Source organism: Necator americanus, chromosome X, assembly GCF_031761385.1.
Source record: "Necator americanus strain Aroian chromosome X, whole genome shotgun sequence".
Taxonomy (NCBI): domain Eukaryota; kingdom Metazoa; phylum Nematoda; class Chromadorea; order Rhabditida; family Ancylostomatidae; genus Necator; species Necator americanus.
In genome coordinates, this window is record NC_087376.1 from 31,014,712 (window position 1) to 31,031,490 (window position 16,779).

A 16,779-nucleotide genomic window follows, 5' to 3' on the forward strand; every position below is an offset into this window, starting at 1 on the left:
AAAATGTCGCGGATAGGTAGAAGAAAAGAACTTCAAGAGATCCTCACACAGTCTCTGAAACAAATTGTAGCTCGTGGAAGGAGTAAAGGTAAAATCTTGGAGAAGATGAGGCGATTGCTTCGACTTGGTCTATTTTGACCATTTCGACTTCGTGTGTCCACTGCCATTACACTACCAACACCACTCCGGAACGACGCCATAGGGCTAACCTTACGTCAGGACTCTGGTGAAATAAACTAGCTCGCCCATGCATATAATCGCACAAGAATTTTTAGAAGAAATGAGCTCTCTTAAAGGCATGAGCCACGAATCTGGCGTGGTATGGATTTTCATTGGAGTATGCCTATATCGGGTGGTAGATTATGAATACAGGGGTGGTTCCGCTCATCTCTCCCTGCATCACTGCATCACGGCTTCGGGATGCGGTTCCTTACGACGTCATTTATTGCAGCTCGTATTCGAATGGAATGAATTGCCTATCGCGGCGCCCGAATGGATTTCGACGAATCGCAGGCGGGGCGCAGCGCAAGAGTGAGCACACTATCATGGTGATTTGATGCGACAAAATTTTATAGCAGGAAAACGAGACGAAAACGAAAAAAATCAACGCGTTTTTCCACCTTAAAATAAGGAGAGAAAAATACACAAGAACGGATATTTGAAAGCAAGAAATGAGTGAACGAGTGACGATCAACCTTTCTTGTATTGAAGTACTTGAAGAATTTGAAGAGTACATTGAGGCGGCATAGGTTTCAGAACCGTGTTCTGAACCTGATTGACACTCGATTTTAACAAAAGCGAGTGTTTCTCGATTCGTCTTCTTGCCAACTCTCTTCAGCGACATACTTTATTGGGAGGTATTCTGATAATGGGCCCATCAACATCCCAAGATATTCACTTATGAGAAACTTTGTTAGACAGAATAAGAGAGAAAATAATTCAAACACTTACCATTAACTTCGGCGGTTGGAAAAGAGGACTCAGGTATGGGTGAATCGACTCAGGCATGACCCAAGAGCTACCATATGGTGAGCGACTCAAGGGCTCCGCTAAACATGGCGAGACTGCCGAGTTCCTCTTGGAATTGCTTCGCAAGAGAGCTGAAATGAAATGGGTATAATTTCAATGCTGCAGACAGTCCAATGGTACCTGACCAATGAATCATCCGAACTTGCTTTTAAAGGCATCACTCCGCGAATCTGGGGAAGTATGGGTTTCAAGTGGGTTATGCCTATAACGGGTCGTAGATTGTGGAGAAGAGAGTGATTCCGTTCATCTCTTCCTGTATCAGTGTAAACGGACGACCACGGAACGCTGTCTTTCGATGTCCACTACTGCAGCGCGCCACCCTAGCTCCTCCTCGCTTGCGATTCGTCCGAATGGGTTTTCGAAGAATCGCAGGTGGGGCGGGGCGCAAAAGTTGCGCATTGCAATAGAAGCCGTCATAAGAAACAGGATTCTGAGGTCGTCCGTTTCCACCGATAAAGGAAGAAATGGACGGAATCACCCTCTTTCCCACAATCTACGACTCCGTATAGGGATAAACCACCTGAAACTCGTACCACCCCAGACTCATGGGGTGGTGCCTTTAAATAATAAGCTTTTAAGTTCCAGTCTAGGGTTATTCCTAAGTTTTCGAAACTCAAAATAATAAACAAGCGTAATACGAATAAATAGAGAGTAAGTATTTGGAATTTGGAAAAGTATTGTTAGTGTGCAGAGGATGGAACGACAAATCTGAGAGTGTCATGGAATTTGAAGTTATAGTAGGGTCACAACGACATGAAGCACGTACGCAATTGCGTACGAGGGTTCTCTCAAGGCGCTTCGGTGGAGCGTAGCGGCTAGGAGCGTGGTGAAAGTCTTACTAGCACCACCCGTCGCTGCAGTTTGCAACGGTTACAACTCGGTTCCATGTGCTGCTTCCACCGTGCTGTTTCCGGCGCGTACGCAAACGCACCGCAACTACACTCGTGATTCATGTCGTTTTGACCCGACTACATTTGCTTTTGTAGATATACTGTGCATACCACATTGCTATAAAACAATACAAAAAAATCATGTTACGGCAATATGAAAATGAGTGTAGCTTCCTACCGCCTAATGAAATAATGGGGTATTTGGGAACTGTAACGTCAGTTTAGCATGAAGTATATATAGTAGGGTCAGAACGACATGAAGCACGCACGCAACTGCGTACGCGGCTATGACTATGGCTATGCTACGCTGGCTACAACTTCTATCAACTGCTTGGCTGACAAATTTCTGACCACATTTCGAACTCCCAGAACAGAATCCGATGAGATATTTGTTCCATGTACTCTTTTGTAAACATCGTGTGCTACTTGATGTTAGTGAAACAAACGTTTCTGAGGAAAGCTTGTATTCAAGTTTTATGCAAGACCTCGTGGACTTTCCCTCCGCAAAGTCCATTCGTGGACATTTAAGACTCTCTACAGGAACTTCTACAGTAATTTATGGTGACTTTGAAGAGTGTAACTTCGAATTTGCGGTGCTCATCGCGTATCGCTTGGATATCACGACTGGGAGCAGTAACCTTTCGATGGTAGCATAAAGAATTAAGTAAATAAATTGTTCTCGAGATTTGTTCATAAAACAGACGTTGGATAAAAACATGTTGGAAATTGTGGTGGCTGTTCAAGAAGACGATAAGGAAGCGCGAAAAAAAAACGAGAAAGTTGTGCGGGAACAAATAAAGAGTTCAGGATAACAACAACTCTTAAAACCATGTAAAGAGGTCGTCGAAAAAAAGAACCATCATGTGAAAGAAGTAGAAGCAGGCAGAAATACGCATTCGCCACTTCGTACATGGCGCTTTCGTTCCCGATGTTGTCACTCATCAGCGGGTGCGAATCTTGTACCTTAGTCTTCTAAGGTGCGATCCTGTTATTCTACAACCAAAACATCTGCGTACGTGAACCTGCCCAGTCTTCACGTATTCGTTCCTGTACCAACTATCACTTTTAGTAATGAGTGTTTGAGGTATGAATTGTTGTGGATCCATAAGTCGAGGATGTTACTGTTCGTTTGCGCGCTTTACAGCACAGGTCTTGGAAGGCGGCGAGGGATCCAAGTTACCAGTTGTTTAACAGAATTCTCAAATGAGGCATGCACGCTCCAATCCTCGATCTCTCTCCTAGTGTCCTCCTAAAAATCATATCTACTGGATGTGTGCGAGTTACATAGAGGTAGTTAAAGGCATCACAAAAGGCACTGAGGTGATACGGATTTCAGGTGGAGTATTCGTATACGGGATAGTAGATTATGGAGAGGAGGATGATTCCGTCTATTTCTTCCTAATTGCCGTAAAAAAAACGGCCCGGAAGACACAACTTCAGGCGTTCTGGCGCATTATTTTCTATAGGGAGTTCGACTGGAGCGCGCCAGCCTTGTGCGGCGCTGCATCTTCCGGGCCGTTTTTTACCTCAATTAGGAAGAAATGAACGGAATCACCCTCCTCTCCATAATCTACTGTCCCTTATAAGAATACTCCACATAAATCTGCACCACCTCAGATTCGTGGAGTGATGCTTTTAAACTCGGCTTTTTCTGAATGTTAACTATCCCTCTTCCTTAAAATACCTCGAAAAAAATGCAGTTGGGGGTGGGCACTAAGTGGCGCCCGTCTTTCTCGACGCTCTAGCTTACTTTTTTCTCTTTGTATGTTTAGTTTACATGTCATAGATCCTTCAAGACTAATCCTTAGGTCTTAGGTCCTCGACTGATTTGACTATTTACTTCGAGAATTAACGGCCTCACTGAGTGCCCCATCCCCCAATCACATTTCACCCAATTACCTCCACACCAGAAGAACTGCCACAAACCACCCGCTAAAGGCGAAGCGGTGGTCCCATGCAACAATATATACAACGGTAGGAAATGTTCCGAACAGAATGAGAGGGGACTGATTGAGAAATGTGCAGCGAAGTCTTTCGAGTAGTCGACGTCTACAACACTATTTCTAACTGCGACACACCAATGGACAACAGTTTTGGCTGCCTTGAAGCGCAATAATAGCGCACTCCTTGCAAATCCACGCAAAAGAGGCTGGACCTTCCTTCTATTTAACATCTGGTCATGTTTTACTTATTTCCCTTTTGCATTGGAACTTTTTGGTGTTTAGATGATTTTCTTTCAGGTTTCTGCCTTATTTCGTGCTTTGGCACGACATGGCGTCGGCTCCACCTTACGGGGAACCTCCAGCAACTCAAGTTAAATCCAAGGTTTGTGTCGTTGCATGTGTTTGCTTCTTAGACGTATCCTCATGCAATTCATTGGTTATAAACTGTTTATAGCTCGACAATTTGAGTCGCGATGATCTAATTCGCTTCTTGAAGAAGCAACTTGAACATGTACGTTTGTCGAAAATCGAAATCGATAACCTAAAGGAACTCCTTGTGGGTTTTTCTTCCCCTTTTTATTGTTTCGTTCCTCTACTAACATTAGAAAGATCACTAGTGCCATTAATGATTATTGTAACGAGAAGTTTTGTTTGTCAAGTAGCATTTCCAACGTTCAGTACTAGTTGTTGAGATTGTGATTTATTGTAACAGTTCAGGATCAAAAAGACTCAACGATCCGTGAACTTGAATGTGAAATTGCATCATTCAAGGAGGCGTCTACAGCTGTGCCTGATGGAATAAGTATCCATTCTCCGGCTCACCTCGAGGTTGATTCCATTCTTCTCGTTTCTAGAGTATAATGCCACAGTATGAAGTTCCTAGCATTCCTTGAATTACAAAAATATCTACGATAACTCACCGATAAGGACGATTTGTTGCTTCTAATCTGCCCTATTCCTTCATTTCTCACTTTTTTCAGAATGGAGAATGTGTGAATTCGATCAGTGAGGCTCTGCAAGAGGGAAATTGTGAACTGAAATCTGAAATTGCAAGGTTGAGAAAGGATGTGGGTTTTTCGTTTCAGTAGTTTGTGCCATTCTAATTTTCGCTGTATGTACAATTGTTTCCGTCAATGTGCGAAAGGATATTCTCGTTTTCAAGCAGTTAAATACATTCTTTTTGATTTTGTGAAAGTTTGGACGGATTTAAGGCTTGTACGCTTTAAAGGCATCATCCCAGGAATCTGAGGTGGTACGGATTTCAGGTGGAGTATTCGTATACGGGATCCTAGATTATGGAGAGAAGGGTGGTCCCGTCCATTTCTTCCTAATTGCCGTAAAAACGGCCCGGAAGATACGGCTTCGGGTGTTCTGGCACGCTATTTTCTACAAGGAGTTCGACTAGAGCGCGCCAGACTTGTGCACGTGCCGCATCTTCCGGGCCCTTTTTTACGGCAATTAGCAAGAAATAGACGGAACCACCCCCCTCTCCACAATCTACTATGCCGTATACGAATACTCCACCTGAAATCCGTGCCATCTCAGATTCGCGGGGTGATGCCTTTAATTTCATTTGTCCCAATTCCGATCTTTGAGTGTTCGAGGGTAGTCGTGGGTAGGTCGAAATGAATATGTAGGCTCCTTACGTAGTGGAAGAACTGTTATGGAGCATCTGTTTAGCGTCTGGTGAAAAGCGATTATAACGTTTAGAGCTAGCGTTTATTCCTTTGATCTTGTTCCTTGTTTTTCTCACACTTACGCAGTTTTAAAGCTCCCCAATGGATACGGATACTTTTATTTTTTCCTTTTCGTTTATACTTTTTTGTTCCTTTTTGTACCTTTCACCCAGGTTAATTTCATTCACCAAGCAATCCCTATTCTGTTATCACTTAATATCAATAGCAGCAACTCTGCTTCGGAAATTTCAAGCTTTTTTGAATTCAGTTCTTCTTTAAGAACTTAAGAAGTCACAGTAGAACTCGTCTCGCGTGTTTGTTTTTTAGGATTTTTCCGCTTCTTTTGATATTTGTTCAAGAAGAGCATAGCGACTTTCTAGCGTATTCGTATCGAAGATGATCTCGCCGCTGCTCTTGGAGCTAATGCTGAACTAAGATCCAAGCTCGACGATGCTGTTCAGGAGGCGACTGCTCTTAGAGAGCAACAGACTGCTGCTGATGTTTTTTCTTTGGAGCTGAAAGACTACGAGAAAAAGGCTCGGGTTTCTTGAACTTTGTTTTCATTTCGAAACATCTGAATTCTGTTTTTATTTCAGATGGTTCATCTCAACAAGTCATTGAAAGAAACGCAGACGGCTCTTGAAGTATGCACTGCCGAAAGAAATGAGCTCATTCAGCAGCTCAACACTCACAAGTAAACGGTGTTACTGCGCATAGATACTGTTCCTTTGTTGCTCCCTAAGATATCATTTTGTTAACTTTCCGAGTTTTTAAGAAACTCTTCTGATCGCGTGAGCACTGAGTGCTCCACTTTGATGACTCAATTGCATGAAGCCAAACAAGAATTGGCTGGTAAGAGGTTGATATATTGATTTCTAAGCTGATAGCAAACACTTGTTTTTTTTTAATTCTGGTCTCCATACTCTTATAAGGTTGTACAGGACACACTGTATTTCTATCCATTTGGGAAAGATTTGATTACAAATGATGGAAGCTGGTTCGAGCAACTTCGGTTGCTCTGTTTTTGTGCATTTGGTTTTAGTCTCATTCACCAACATTGATATTGCCGTGATAGCGCCATTTTTTAAACGTTGCGTTCGTTATCAGCATCAAACACCACCACCAATTTTCGGAAGAAATTTCAGTTACTGCTGAATGAGTTGATTCGTGTAGGTAAAACAAAAACTGCATTACCAATAATGTGAAATGCCTCAGCTTCCATTCTTTTTCATATTTGGTGCCATATCATGTTCTAAGTCCACTAAAGTGGTGTTCAAATCTGTAGGCAATCGTAGTCTTCGGGCCCATTGACTTCAGCCGATCTACGACTTTTGTAAGATGTTCAAATGGACGGTTTCGGCACGCTAGCTTTATTTGGGGTCTGTCGTTCTGGATGAACTCGTTTAACAGAATTGAATCATTGTTTTTAATAGAGAAATATAATCGAATGTGTTGAATTTTTGAATAAAAGACTATAACTTGGCATTGCTTTCAGAAGAACAACGTCGTGCAACTGAACTGCAAACGTCGTTTGATCGCCTCCAAGACAATTTCAATGTTCTAGCGGCTGCAAGAAACGATGAAAGGGTGGCCTTTGAGGAGAAAATCGCTCAAAATGAAACACTTATGGATTTGTTGGTTCATTTGATTGAGTTTTTCTCTCAGAACATTCTTTAGACTCTTTTCGCACTTCTTCCCTGATCTGCTGCTTTTAGGATGCGGAAAACTACCGAGCAGAAACAGATGGAATTTCGTAGCATCATGACCGAGAAAGAATTGCTGAAGACACGGCTCGAAGATTTAGAAAACGACTATGAGTCGTATAAGGTGCGATTATTTTTGTCTTTTCGATAAGGTCTTTTCGTTTTTTTTTCTCTCGATAACTAAGGTGTATTATCAGTGACGGGACACCTGTCCTATTTTAATCATTGCTTCTACAGTCTAGCAACGTAAAGTTTTCATAGTTTCATCTTGACATTACAGTCTCGTGCTCGCTACGTATTGGAACAAAAAGCTCAGAGCTCTACTGAACAATTACATCTCCAACTTGATCTCAGTGCCGCAAATGACGCTATCTTGGAATTGAAACAATCTCTGGATGTTTTGCAGTAGGTTTCTTGGGGGATTTACTACGTTAACATTTTTTTGTAGCATCTATAGTGTGAACTTGAACCAGCTAAGCAAGTTTGCAATCATGCAATGGTAATATAACCGTTTTTCTTCTAATTTGACTTCTCATACATTTGAAAAGTTTGCTTTTATTCGTCACAGTAGTGCAGCTTTGGGTTGTTGTATACGATGATTTTTTCTTCCAACAAGTCCCTCCGAATAGTCCTCACTGTTTTCGATGCACCACGTTTGCAACGGGCTATCAATGTTGAACTGATTTTCAATGCACTCTACGATATCAGTGTTGGTGTTCTTACTTCAGCTGATCAAGAGCATTATTTACGCCATCTGCCTCATTAATCAAACTTTATTTAACCCGACTGATATAGACAGTTGTTTCCTTGTTGTCCAAACTACGTACGCTCTTTAATATTTTTTTCCTTCTTCTTGAATTTTCATTGTAGAATTTTTTTTTCTCAGATTTGCCCATGACGGGGTGTTGAAGGAAGCCCGTAGGGATCGCATGCTTCGTGAGAAGGCCGAAACAGCTGTTCGCGTTGCCAAAACTCAGACTGTGGAAATTCTTGATCAGATGGCAAGCGTGTATGTCCTTTGACTGATGTTCAACCACTTTACACTGATCTTTCCTTCAAGAAGTAGATTTTTCGTGGTAATTGTTACAGACGTGAAGAATTGTTCAATAGTAATGTAATGCTAAAGGATCGTATCAACGAGTGTGTGGCGTATCAGAGACAAATATCCGACATGGAAAAGAAAATGTGCAACGAAAACAAAGAAAATGCCCAGGTTTGCCAATGGGAAAGAAACGTCGTTTGATTCTGGCAGACTTATGTTTTTTCAGATAATACAAACCCTAAAGGAGGATATTGCGAAAAGAGAGCGTGTTGAATCCGATCTTACCTGTGAAGTGAAGAAGGCAAAGAAACGTTACCAGCAAGCTATGAACATGCTTGAAGACTGGAAAAATCTGAGATCTCGTCCTTCTTCGGCTGATGCTGCTCCTCAAACAAGGTTAGTTATTTGAAATTTCATTTCTCAATATCGGATATCTCTGTAAGGCTTATACTCTCCCCTTCTTCTTCATTTTTCCACACTCACTCCAAACGTTAAGCTCGACTACTGTCTTTTCATTTTTGTCAATCGACTGTTGCCAGTTTCCGCCAACGAGCCACATCTGGCAGTAGAGTTCTTTTTACTACTCTTGTGAAGTTCGCCGCTACTGCCCCTTGCTACAACGAACAACGTTACAGTTTATTTCCTTGTCATTATGGTTTCCCTGCACTTCTACCCCTCTTAATAGACGGCAGTTACAGTAGGAAAAATCTATTATATTTTTAGCTTCCTTCCTGTAGTAACTTGTTTCATAGACAGTTTTATAGGCATAGATTTTTCCAAAATAATAATCGCTTTCAGTGCAAATGAGCGTCTTGCGGAGCTTCCTCCAGTGTCTGCTGCTGAAGCAGCTTTGAAAGCTTCTGTATATACTTCTGTAGAGCCTGAGATCCAGGTAATGCATAATGATTAACTTTAAAAAAAAACATCACAGAATATTTTCCTGTAGAACTAGGTTAATGTCTTGTGCTTTACTTTACATATGATTTCGTCTTCATAATGAGAGCCAGGAATTGTGTTCTACGCAGCTTCTACGCAGTTTCTTCCAAGTTTATGTTATTATTTAAAGGTAGCCACTAATCTCCACTACTACTAATCTGACCTGAGGAATCCACGTTAAAAGCCAGAGATGGAGTTGTAGATGGCGGGATCTGGGGTGGTTCGCTCATCTTTTCCTAATATTCGTAAAAAAAACATCTTACACGCCGTTTTTTTTTACCACGATTTCAGTTGCAATGCGCCACCCTTGCACACGCGTCGCATCGAAGAGCGAGCGGTTGAGGATCAATGATGTTTTGCCACCCAGTCTAAAAAAAATCCAATCTAAGTGAGACCAATGAGCATGCTGCTGAGAGACCGGAACGTGTACTAGAGGAGCGTTCTGACGTACCTCCTAGGAAATAAAGCAGTTCAACGCCGTTTTTTGAAGGATGATTAGGAGAGATAAGCGGAATCACACCAGATCTCGCAACCCTGTGTAGCTTCTCCCACGGATTCCGTGTCTGTGTCAAATCTGTGGTATGCCGCTTGGTTGCTAATTGCGCATGGGTGCGGTAAATCGACAGATGACTGTCCGCAGCAAAACCGCCTATTTCTCGTCGCAGCCGGGGAACTCGTCCAATTTTCATTTGTTCATGGTATCACTACGGAATGGTATCACCAACTACTTCGATATTTTGGACAATGACCGAAGGAAAGAAGCAAAGCTAGATTGATGCATCCCAGAGTACATCATCTTAAATGCAGCGAATAGCATAAATATCAGAAATGTCCTCTTTCTATCAAATAGGGTAGTAATAAGCAACAGCAGTAATCTGTTCGCAACATTGCTCAGCTTTCATCCTCTTTTCTTTTTTCATTTTGTTCTCTTTAGAAAGAACTGCAATTTTATGACATTATCGAAATAGTCATGAACACTTGTTCCTTAGTTATGACCTGCTTCCGTGGCTTCCATATGACTAAGATTCAAAAGCACGAACAGTTTTTACTCGTTTTGGAGATGGAAACGCCGAGCAAATAATTTTGATTTTTTTTTTACTACACTTTGATGCAACACACTAGTATTGCACAACTTACTATTATTGGTCATCTAGCTTTTTCTCTGCAAATAGGCGCTTCGACCTGTCTCGTTGTGTGGAAGTTGGTGCATGACTTGAACGTTTTCATCATACCAGTTCTTGAAGAGTTGTCCATGGTTATTCTCTATCTGCTATTACGACTACTCTTCCTTTCGTCATATTTTTTAAGGTGTAGAGTTGGGCTATTATTGGCCCTGAGTTTATAGGGGTTTGAATTTGTTTCCGTTAATGAATTAAGGACAAGGACGTTCGGTTCGTCTCTAACAATGATGCAGTTTGTGCACAAGTCATTCTTCTCTTGATGAATTTTCAAGTTTTCAAGTCAATTTTCTCTAAGGAATTGGAAGTAATTCATGATATACTACATGCGGCTAAACACAGCCGCTTTTACTTCTCTGCCAAATGGCAGCTGATACAAAACTTTGGAAAACTAAAACTATCTTTGGAAATATACTTATTTCCAGAGATGTTTATTGGTCTTTGCTCCTGCTAATTTTCCTTACTTCATAGAGGATGCAAGAATTTTTGAGTTGTTGTTATAATATATCATGAATTGATTCTTGAGTTTTGTGAAGACTTGTGGAACCTGGACTTATTCCATTGTGAATGTGACATTGAAGGCCTAGCAGGTAGTTTTTGCCATTGTTGGTGAAAGTGGACATGGAGGTGGCGTTAGCGGTGGATGTCAGTCCCGTTTTCAGTTGTCTGTCGTCTTTCGATCCAACAGAATTCGGTGCAGAGGATGTAGGGAAGCAACACGCGGCGGCTTTCCATCCATTTTTGATGATGTCGTACTGCCTTTTTGTCATTATTCACATTGTAAATGATCCCATCACACGCACTATGACTTGCACATATCAGGTTGACCAAAAAGCTTCTTTGTACCGCGGAGCTTTCTCCAGTTTCAACTTCTGTTTCTGCGGATTGAATATTAATCGAGGATGTTTAGTAAGAGTAAATGGAAATCTCCAGTCTTTCAGGGAGGGAAGTGGCTCTTTGTGGACACAAATCGTGATATTGAGAGTTGAAGGACGAAAATTATGAAGTTGCTGCTCGATGCGAAAGCCTACACTAGGTAGTAGTTACCGGGTTCAACTGATCTTCACCGTTGGTCGCTGCAATCGCAGCAAATGGCGTCCACTCGCCGGAGAAGACCGCTCAGAAATATCCCTTATCCATCTAGGAACACAAGCTATTACCTGTAAAGTACAACACCTTTTTATTGTACTAGCTAAGAAGTATAAGAAATTGCCTAGCACATACTCGAATATTGGGAAAACGACCGGTACCAGGCTGAGAAACATTCAACTTTTTTTAAGGTGTAGTAGAACTCACTGTTTGACCTGAAAAGGACTTTTAATCGATGACGAGCGGTCTACTGTTCTAAGGTAGATGCGGCGGTTTGCAAAGATATTATCGAGGTAGCTGGGTTAGCAGCTTCGCAGCTGCGGCAAATTATTAGGCGCACTCAGCCGTTGAATTGAATCTGTGGATCATTGTATAAGAACATTATTTCAATAGCGCTGCACTATGTTATAGTATGTTATATTATATTATTATATATTATATTTCATTTCCTAGGATTGTTTCACTATAGTTCTACATTTAGTTGTTTCTGTTCTCTAGGTAATTTCTTATGATATTATATATATATATGTATATATATATATACATATACATATATATATATTATATATATGTATATATATATATATATAAAAATAAATATATATATATATATATATAAAAAAATATATATATATATATATATATATATATATATATATATATATATATATATATATATGGAAGGCCATCACTTCACATTGATTTTTCGCTTGCTCTTTTCAGGAGGAAACCCTTGAGGAGATTCTTTTTGGCGAGGCTGCTGGTAGTCCTGAACCATGTTCAGAAAATGCGTTCACTATGACATCGGTACCTATTTTGACTGAAGAAATAGAGCGCCTCAATAAGAACCTACAACATGCTCGAGAGCTTCTGAATGAAACTGAGGCGACAAATGCCACCCTCGTGGACCAGGTTGGTGCTAAACTAACAACTGGCCTCTTCTCATTACCTCTGCAGAGTGTCATTGCACGCAAAATTATAGCGCTTTTTTGTTCATCTGTTGCGTGAAGCTTTTCAAAAAGTATGAGAGCTTCAAAAATTATGAGGCACTGTTTGCATAGCTTGCTTTGTTCCATAGCTGCTATCTCAATTACTGCGAAACTGTACGAGTATTGAACAAAATAGTGCTTCTCCAACCGACTTCAAAGAAATGGAAGAATTGCAATCAACAGTGTGTTTGCAAGGAATTGTTTAACAACGGCATATTTACAGAGCCGTTTGTTGAAGGAGGAGATTCGCCGTCTTCAGAGAAATGAACAACGCCTTTGTCATGTAGAAAACACAGAGTATCTTAAGAATATTATCATGAAGGTAATGGTTCTTGTTTCCAACGATTTCGACGTCTCTAGTAAAGCTTCTCGTTCATGAATAAATCACAAGAACCCCTCATGATGCATACGATGGCGTGAGGACCTATAATTTTGTTAACCGCTTAATGGCGCTTATCAGTGGTTAAGATTATGCAATAATATTTAGTTACGTAAGAGCCAGAAATAACTTTACGACAATTTTAGTTCTTGAGTCCGGAGCGCGTTTCTGGCGAACGGCAGCAGCTTATTCCGATTCTAAGTACAATGCTGCAGTTGTCTCCCGAGGAGGTTGAGAACCTTAATCGGACCGCTGCTGAGGATGGTCTGTATTGCTCTTGATTATCATATGCATTAAGCTGCTTAAAATACATATAGTTCAGATTTCTCGGTTACAGAGGCCCTTCATAGAGTTCTTAGTACTAACTGTTGAAATGAATTATCCGTGAGTAGCGACATAATAGTTTTTTTTTTTTCAACAAAAAGGTCATTCGGAAGTCAAAAGGAAGATCCGAGGTGTTTCATGGTGTTTCTGTGACTCTAAAAGGGCATTGAAATTCGTACTATGTCGATAGATGGGACGATGTGCATTTAAAACTTCCACGCTTTAAAATCTTCAATAAGTGATAGCTGAAACGATAGCTTTTGCGGAATTACATTTCGTTCGGAATTTTCTCGCAAATGAAAGCTGTATTTGTTTAGATGGCGCTTCTGTTATTTTGTCTTTAAAACGATGACCGAATGGATCTGTAATCAGTAAAAGGAGGGGTTCCTATAGTTGAGTTGCCCAAAAAAAACCTTTGCAGAGGATGCTTTGTGTCCCTGATACCAGCTAGAGGGTGGCGAAACGTTACGTGGAACATAAAAAAAGCTTTAACTTTACTTCTGGACTTTGTGAAATAGAAATATTAGAAATTTATTTCTATAAAACAACAAACTAAAACATTACAGAGAATTTTCGAAGTGGCCACCGTCATCTTTGATACAGTCGTTAATTCGTCGTTTCATCGAACTGATGGTGCAACGGAAGCTATTAACATCTAAATTGTTTCAAATTTTGATCAGTTAGTTTCGCAAAGTCTACGTTTTTCACGTTTCGACTCCTTGGTTCATCTTTAAAAAAAACCTCCATAAACCAGAGCTTAATGGATTAAGATCCGGACTGTCCATAGGCCACAAATCCTTTGTCAAAAAATAGCCGATTTAGTGACTTTGAGAATCTCTTCTTGATAGACCCTTGCATTAATTTTCATGTTTTCGTCGATAAAAACCAATGGGGTCTTGCCTGATACACTGATACCGATTTTTCGCTTGCGTTTGGTCTTGAGAGCTGGACTAAGAAGTTGACGGTGATTCTGAGTTTTTAGCCGTTCAACGGTAAACACTTTTTCGTCAGACCAGAGGACGTCCTCAATTCCCCGCACCTCGGGAAAATCCATTAATTTTCCTAATTTCTCCTTTCGATTTTCTTTCGTTTGATCGGTAAGAACTTGTCCGTTTAACAGACGATACCTTCGAAATCCAAGCTCGTTTTCTTACTATCACTTGAACAAATTTTCGAGAAATTTTGAGCTATTTGGCCGTCTCATTCAAGCGCCAGTTATCTTTTCGATCAATTTTCCTCTCACATGATGCCATACATCCCTCGGACGAAGACAGTCCATTTTCGTCCTCTTCTGGGTTTGGTTCGAATATGTCCCTCCTCCTTCCACTGCTTTATAATCTTCTGGACTGCTCTTAGAGGAACTCCGAGCCTCGGAGAAATCCTGAGTTCTTCATCGCGTTCTTTGATAGTGGTGCCATCGCGTCGCGACTTGGACAGGTCTTCGCCATGGCCTGGTTAACAATTTTTTCTTCAAACCAATAATTGGATATAAACAAATATTTTAAAAAGAAAAAGTGCACATAAATGCTGTATACTATGTCTAGAACGAAGTCAAATGTCATGCGCACTTAATGTTTCGCCACTCTGTATTTCCCTCATGTTGCTTGGGGACATGCTTAAGGCTTAAAGGATAGTGAGGAAGGTAAATTAGGTTAGAAAAGTACACGTTGATGTATTGGTACTATGCTAATGCTGTTATTGAATATCACTGTTCCGCATATTTTAAACCATACGCAAGTAAACGTTTTGAGTCAATTTGTAGTTGGGCTAACGAACTAAAACTAAGTTAAGATTGATTTTATATTCCTGTCCTCCTACGTGTTTATATTTGCAAAAGTTGTACGTCCAGCGAAGGGGTGAAGTGGGCATCGTTCGCTGCTAGCTGGATTCATTGTTTCAATAATATTGCGGGGGAATGCTTGTCCAATGAACACCTCACCAATCATTGTTGTTAGAGAAAGCAAGTTAACAAAGCCGAAACTGTGTCTTATCGGAACGACATCACTAGTCATGTAATTCGACTGCTTATTCCTTGACTTCTTTTTATACGTCTTTTTAAAAAGATCTTTTCTACAGGTCCTGCAGGTCACGAGTCTGACAATTCATGGGGCTCTTTTCTTCGTTGGGGTCGTCTCAACTGATTTTCAAATTTTCAACTTCGGATAGGTGAAATTGCCTTGGAGTTCACTCCCATATTATCGGTGTATGCCTGCTACTGTTTTCGTGATTGTTTGGATTTTATTTCGTTGCTGTCGTTGCTCCTGTTTCATGGATTTTCCGGAATGTCACTTATGACTTGTCTCACTAAAGAGTGTGTCTCCAATCCCTGTGTTTCCAAAAAGATGTCCTGTATTTGTTGTTTTCAAGTTCTTGCTGTTGCAATATGTAAGTCATGCGGGATGATATCCATGTACATAAATGAAGAGTTTTATATTTTTTTCGCAGAGTTAGAGAAAAGAAAGGTGTTTTCCTGCCATAAAAAGTACTTTATTCTGGATCTGCATGAATTCTGTGATTTTTAACACTCTTGAAGGTTTGTTTACAATTGTTCATACATCTCATAGTGTATTTTGTGCTCCTTGTCAACGTGATTTCGATCGCTACGCGTCTGGTGCGCAACGTTAACAAATTTATCGATACTGTAGTGCTACCGATTGTCATGTTCCTACAGCGGAGTAGAAAGGGCAGTGACAGCCGAAAGCTTCTGAAGGTGAAATCGCAAAATGTAACACATTATGCGAAAGCAAATGTTGACGCGAACGAGTGCATACTGACCTTCGTCGATGCTGGACCAAATATGACTCCCGCTTCTGGCTATCTTTCCATTACAGTGCTCAACAAGTAGTGGGAAATATATTCGGCTGCCTTGTGCACACCCTCTCTACCTCGCGGCTGAGGGAGGCTGTTGTCGCTAGCGGCAGATCGATACCCTGCTTTTGCTTACACGCCGCCTCTCGCCCCGCTTGCCTCCTATCTCTCCTTCTCCCTCGTTCCCCCTTCACTTTCTTTTTTTTCATCTTCAACCTTACCAGTTCACCTCATCTCATCTTGGAATTTTTTTCTGCACCTTGGTACTAATGTGTTCAATGAGTGCTCTTACACGAGTCAACTAGCGCTCTGTTCACTGTGGCAGCAAGATTTAGCACTAATCTGTGTTAGAAAAAGTGCCTCGGTGACTTGCCTACCATGTCATGTTTATGGATGGGTTTAGCGGGTGGAGGAGAGCGCAACAGTACGCGAGTTGATACACTCACGCATCCGAGTTCGACTGCTTCTCCTATTTCTCTGTCTGTTTTAATTATTCGTGTTCGAAAGTCGTGTATGTTATGCCAAACAACGTCAGACAGTGCAAGATTCATATTGATGACGCGTGTACATCGCACACAAATCATCTTATGCCAACTCCTCTTACTCGTCTCGATTTTCTCGGATGTGTGGATGCGAAATGGATTTTGTGCTGTTCCCGTCAGCTTCGATTGCAGGCGACTTTGCATTCGCCTAAATGCTCCCTTGGTGACGCTATGTGCATGTACCACATAATGAAAATTACTGCGAAATCTGCATCGCATTTGCCGCAGCACAATCCATGTGCAGCTAGTCG

The 16,779-nt window shown here is 41.0% G+C and overlaps 1 protein-coding gene across 2 annotated transcripts; it reads left to right on the forward strand.

The window, feature by feature from the left end:
* Nucleotides 1–1,125: 1,125 nt before the first annotated feature.
* Nucleotides 1,126–15,319, forward strand: RB195_026022 (uncharacterized protein; the record flags this gene model as incomplete). Of its 2 annotated transcripts, XM_064214385.1 has the most annotated exons (19): nt 1,126–1,220; nt 4,160–4,244; nt 4,317–4,418; nt 4,580–4,690; nt 4,843–4,929; nt 5,919–6,074; nt 6,135–6,232; nt 6,314–6,390; nt 7,034–7,172; nt 7,254–7,365; nt 7,522–7,646; nt 8,128–8,250; nt 8,331–8,454; nt 8,510–8,679; nt 9,082–9,175; nt 12,210–12,398; nt 12,699–12,797; nt 13,001–13,118; nt 15,255–15,319. In XM_064214385.1, the coding sequence occupies 19 exons, from the start codon at nt 1,126–1,128 to the stop codon at nt 15,317–15,319; spliced, it is 2,169 nt and encodes a 722-aa protein (XP_064070266.1). The 2 variants fall into 2 exon arrangements, with proteins under 2 accessions (XP_064070266.1, XP_013291288.2); XM_013435834.2 differs by lacking the exon at nt 1,126–1,220 and having other exon boundaries at nt 4,191–4,244.
* Nucleotides 15,320–16,779: the final 1,460 nt, after the last annotated feature.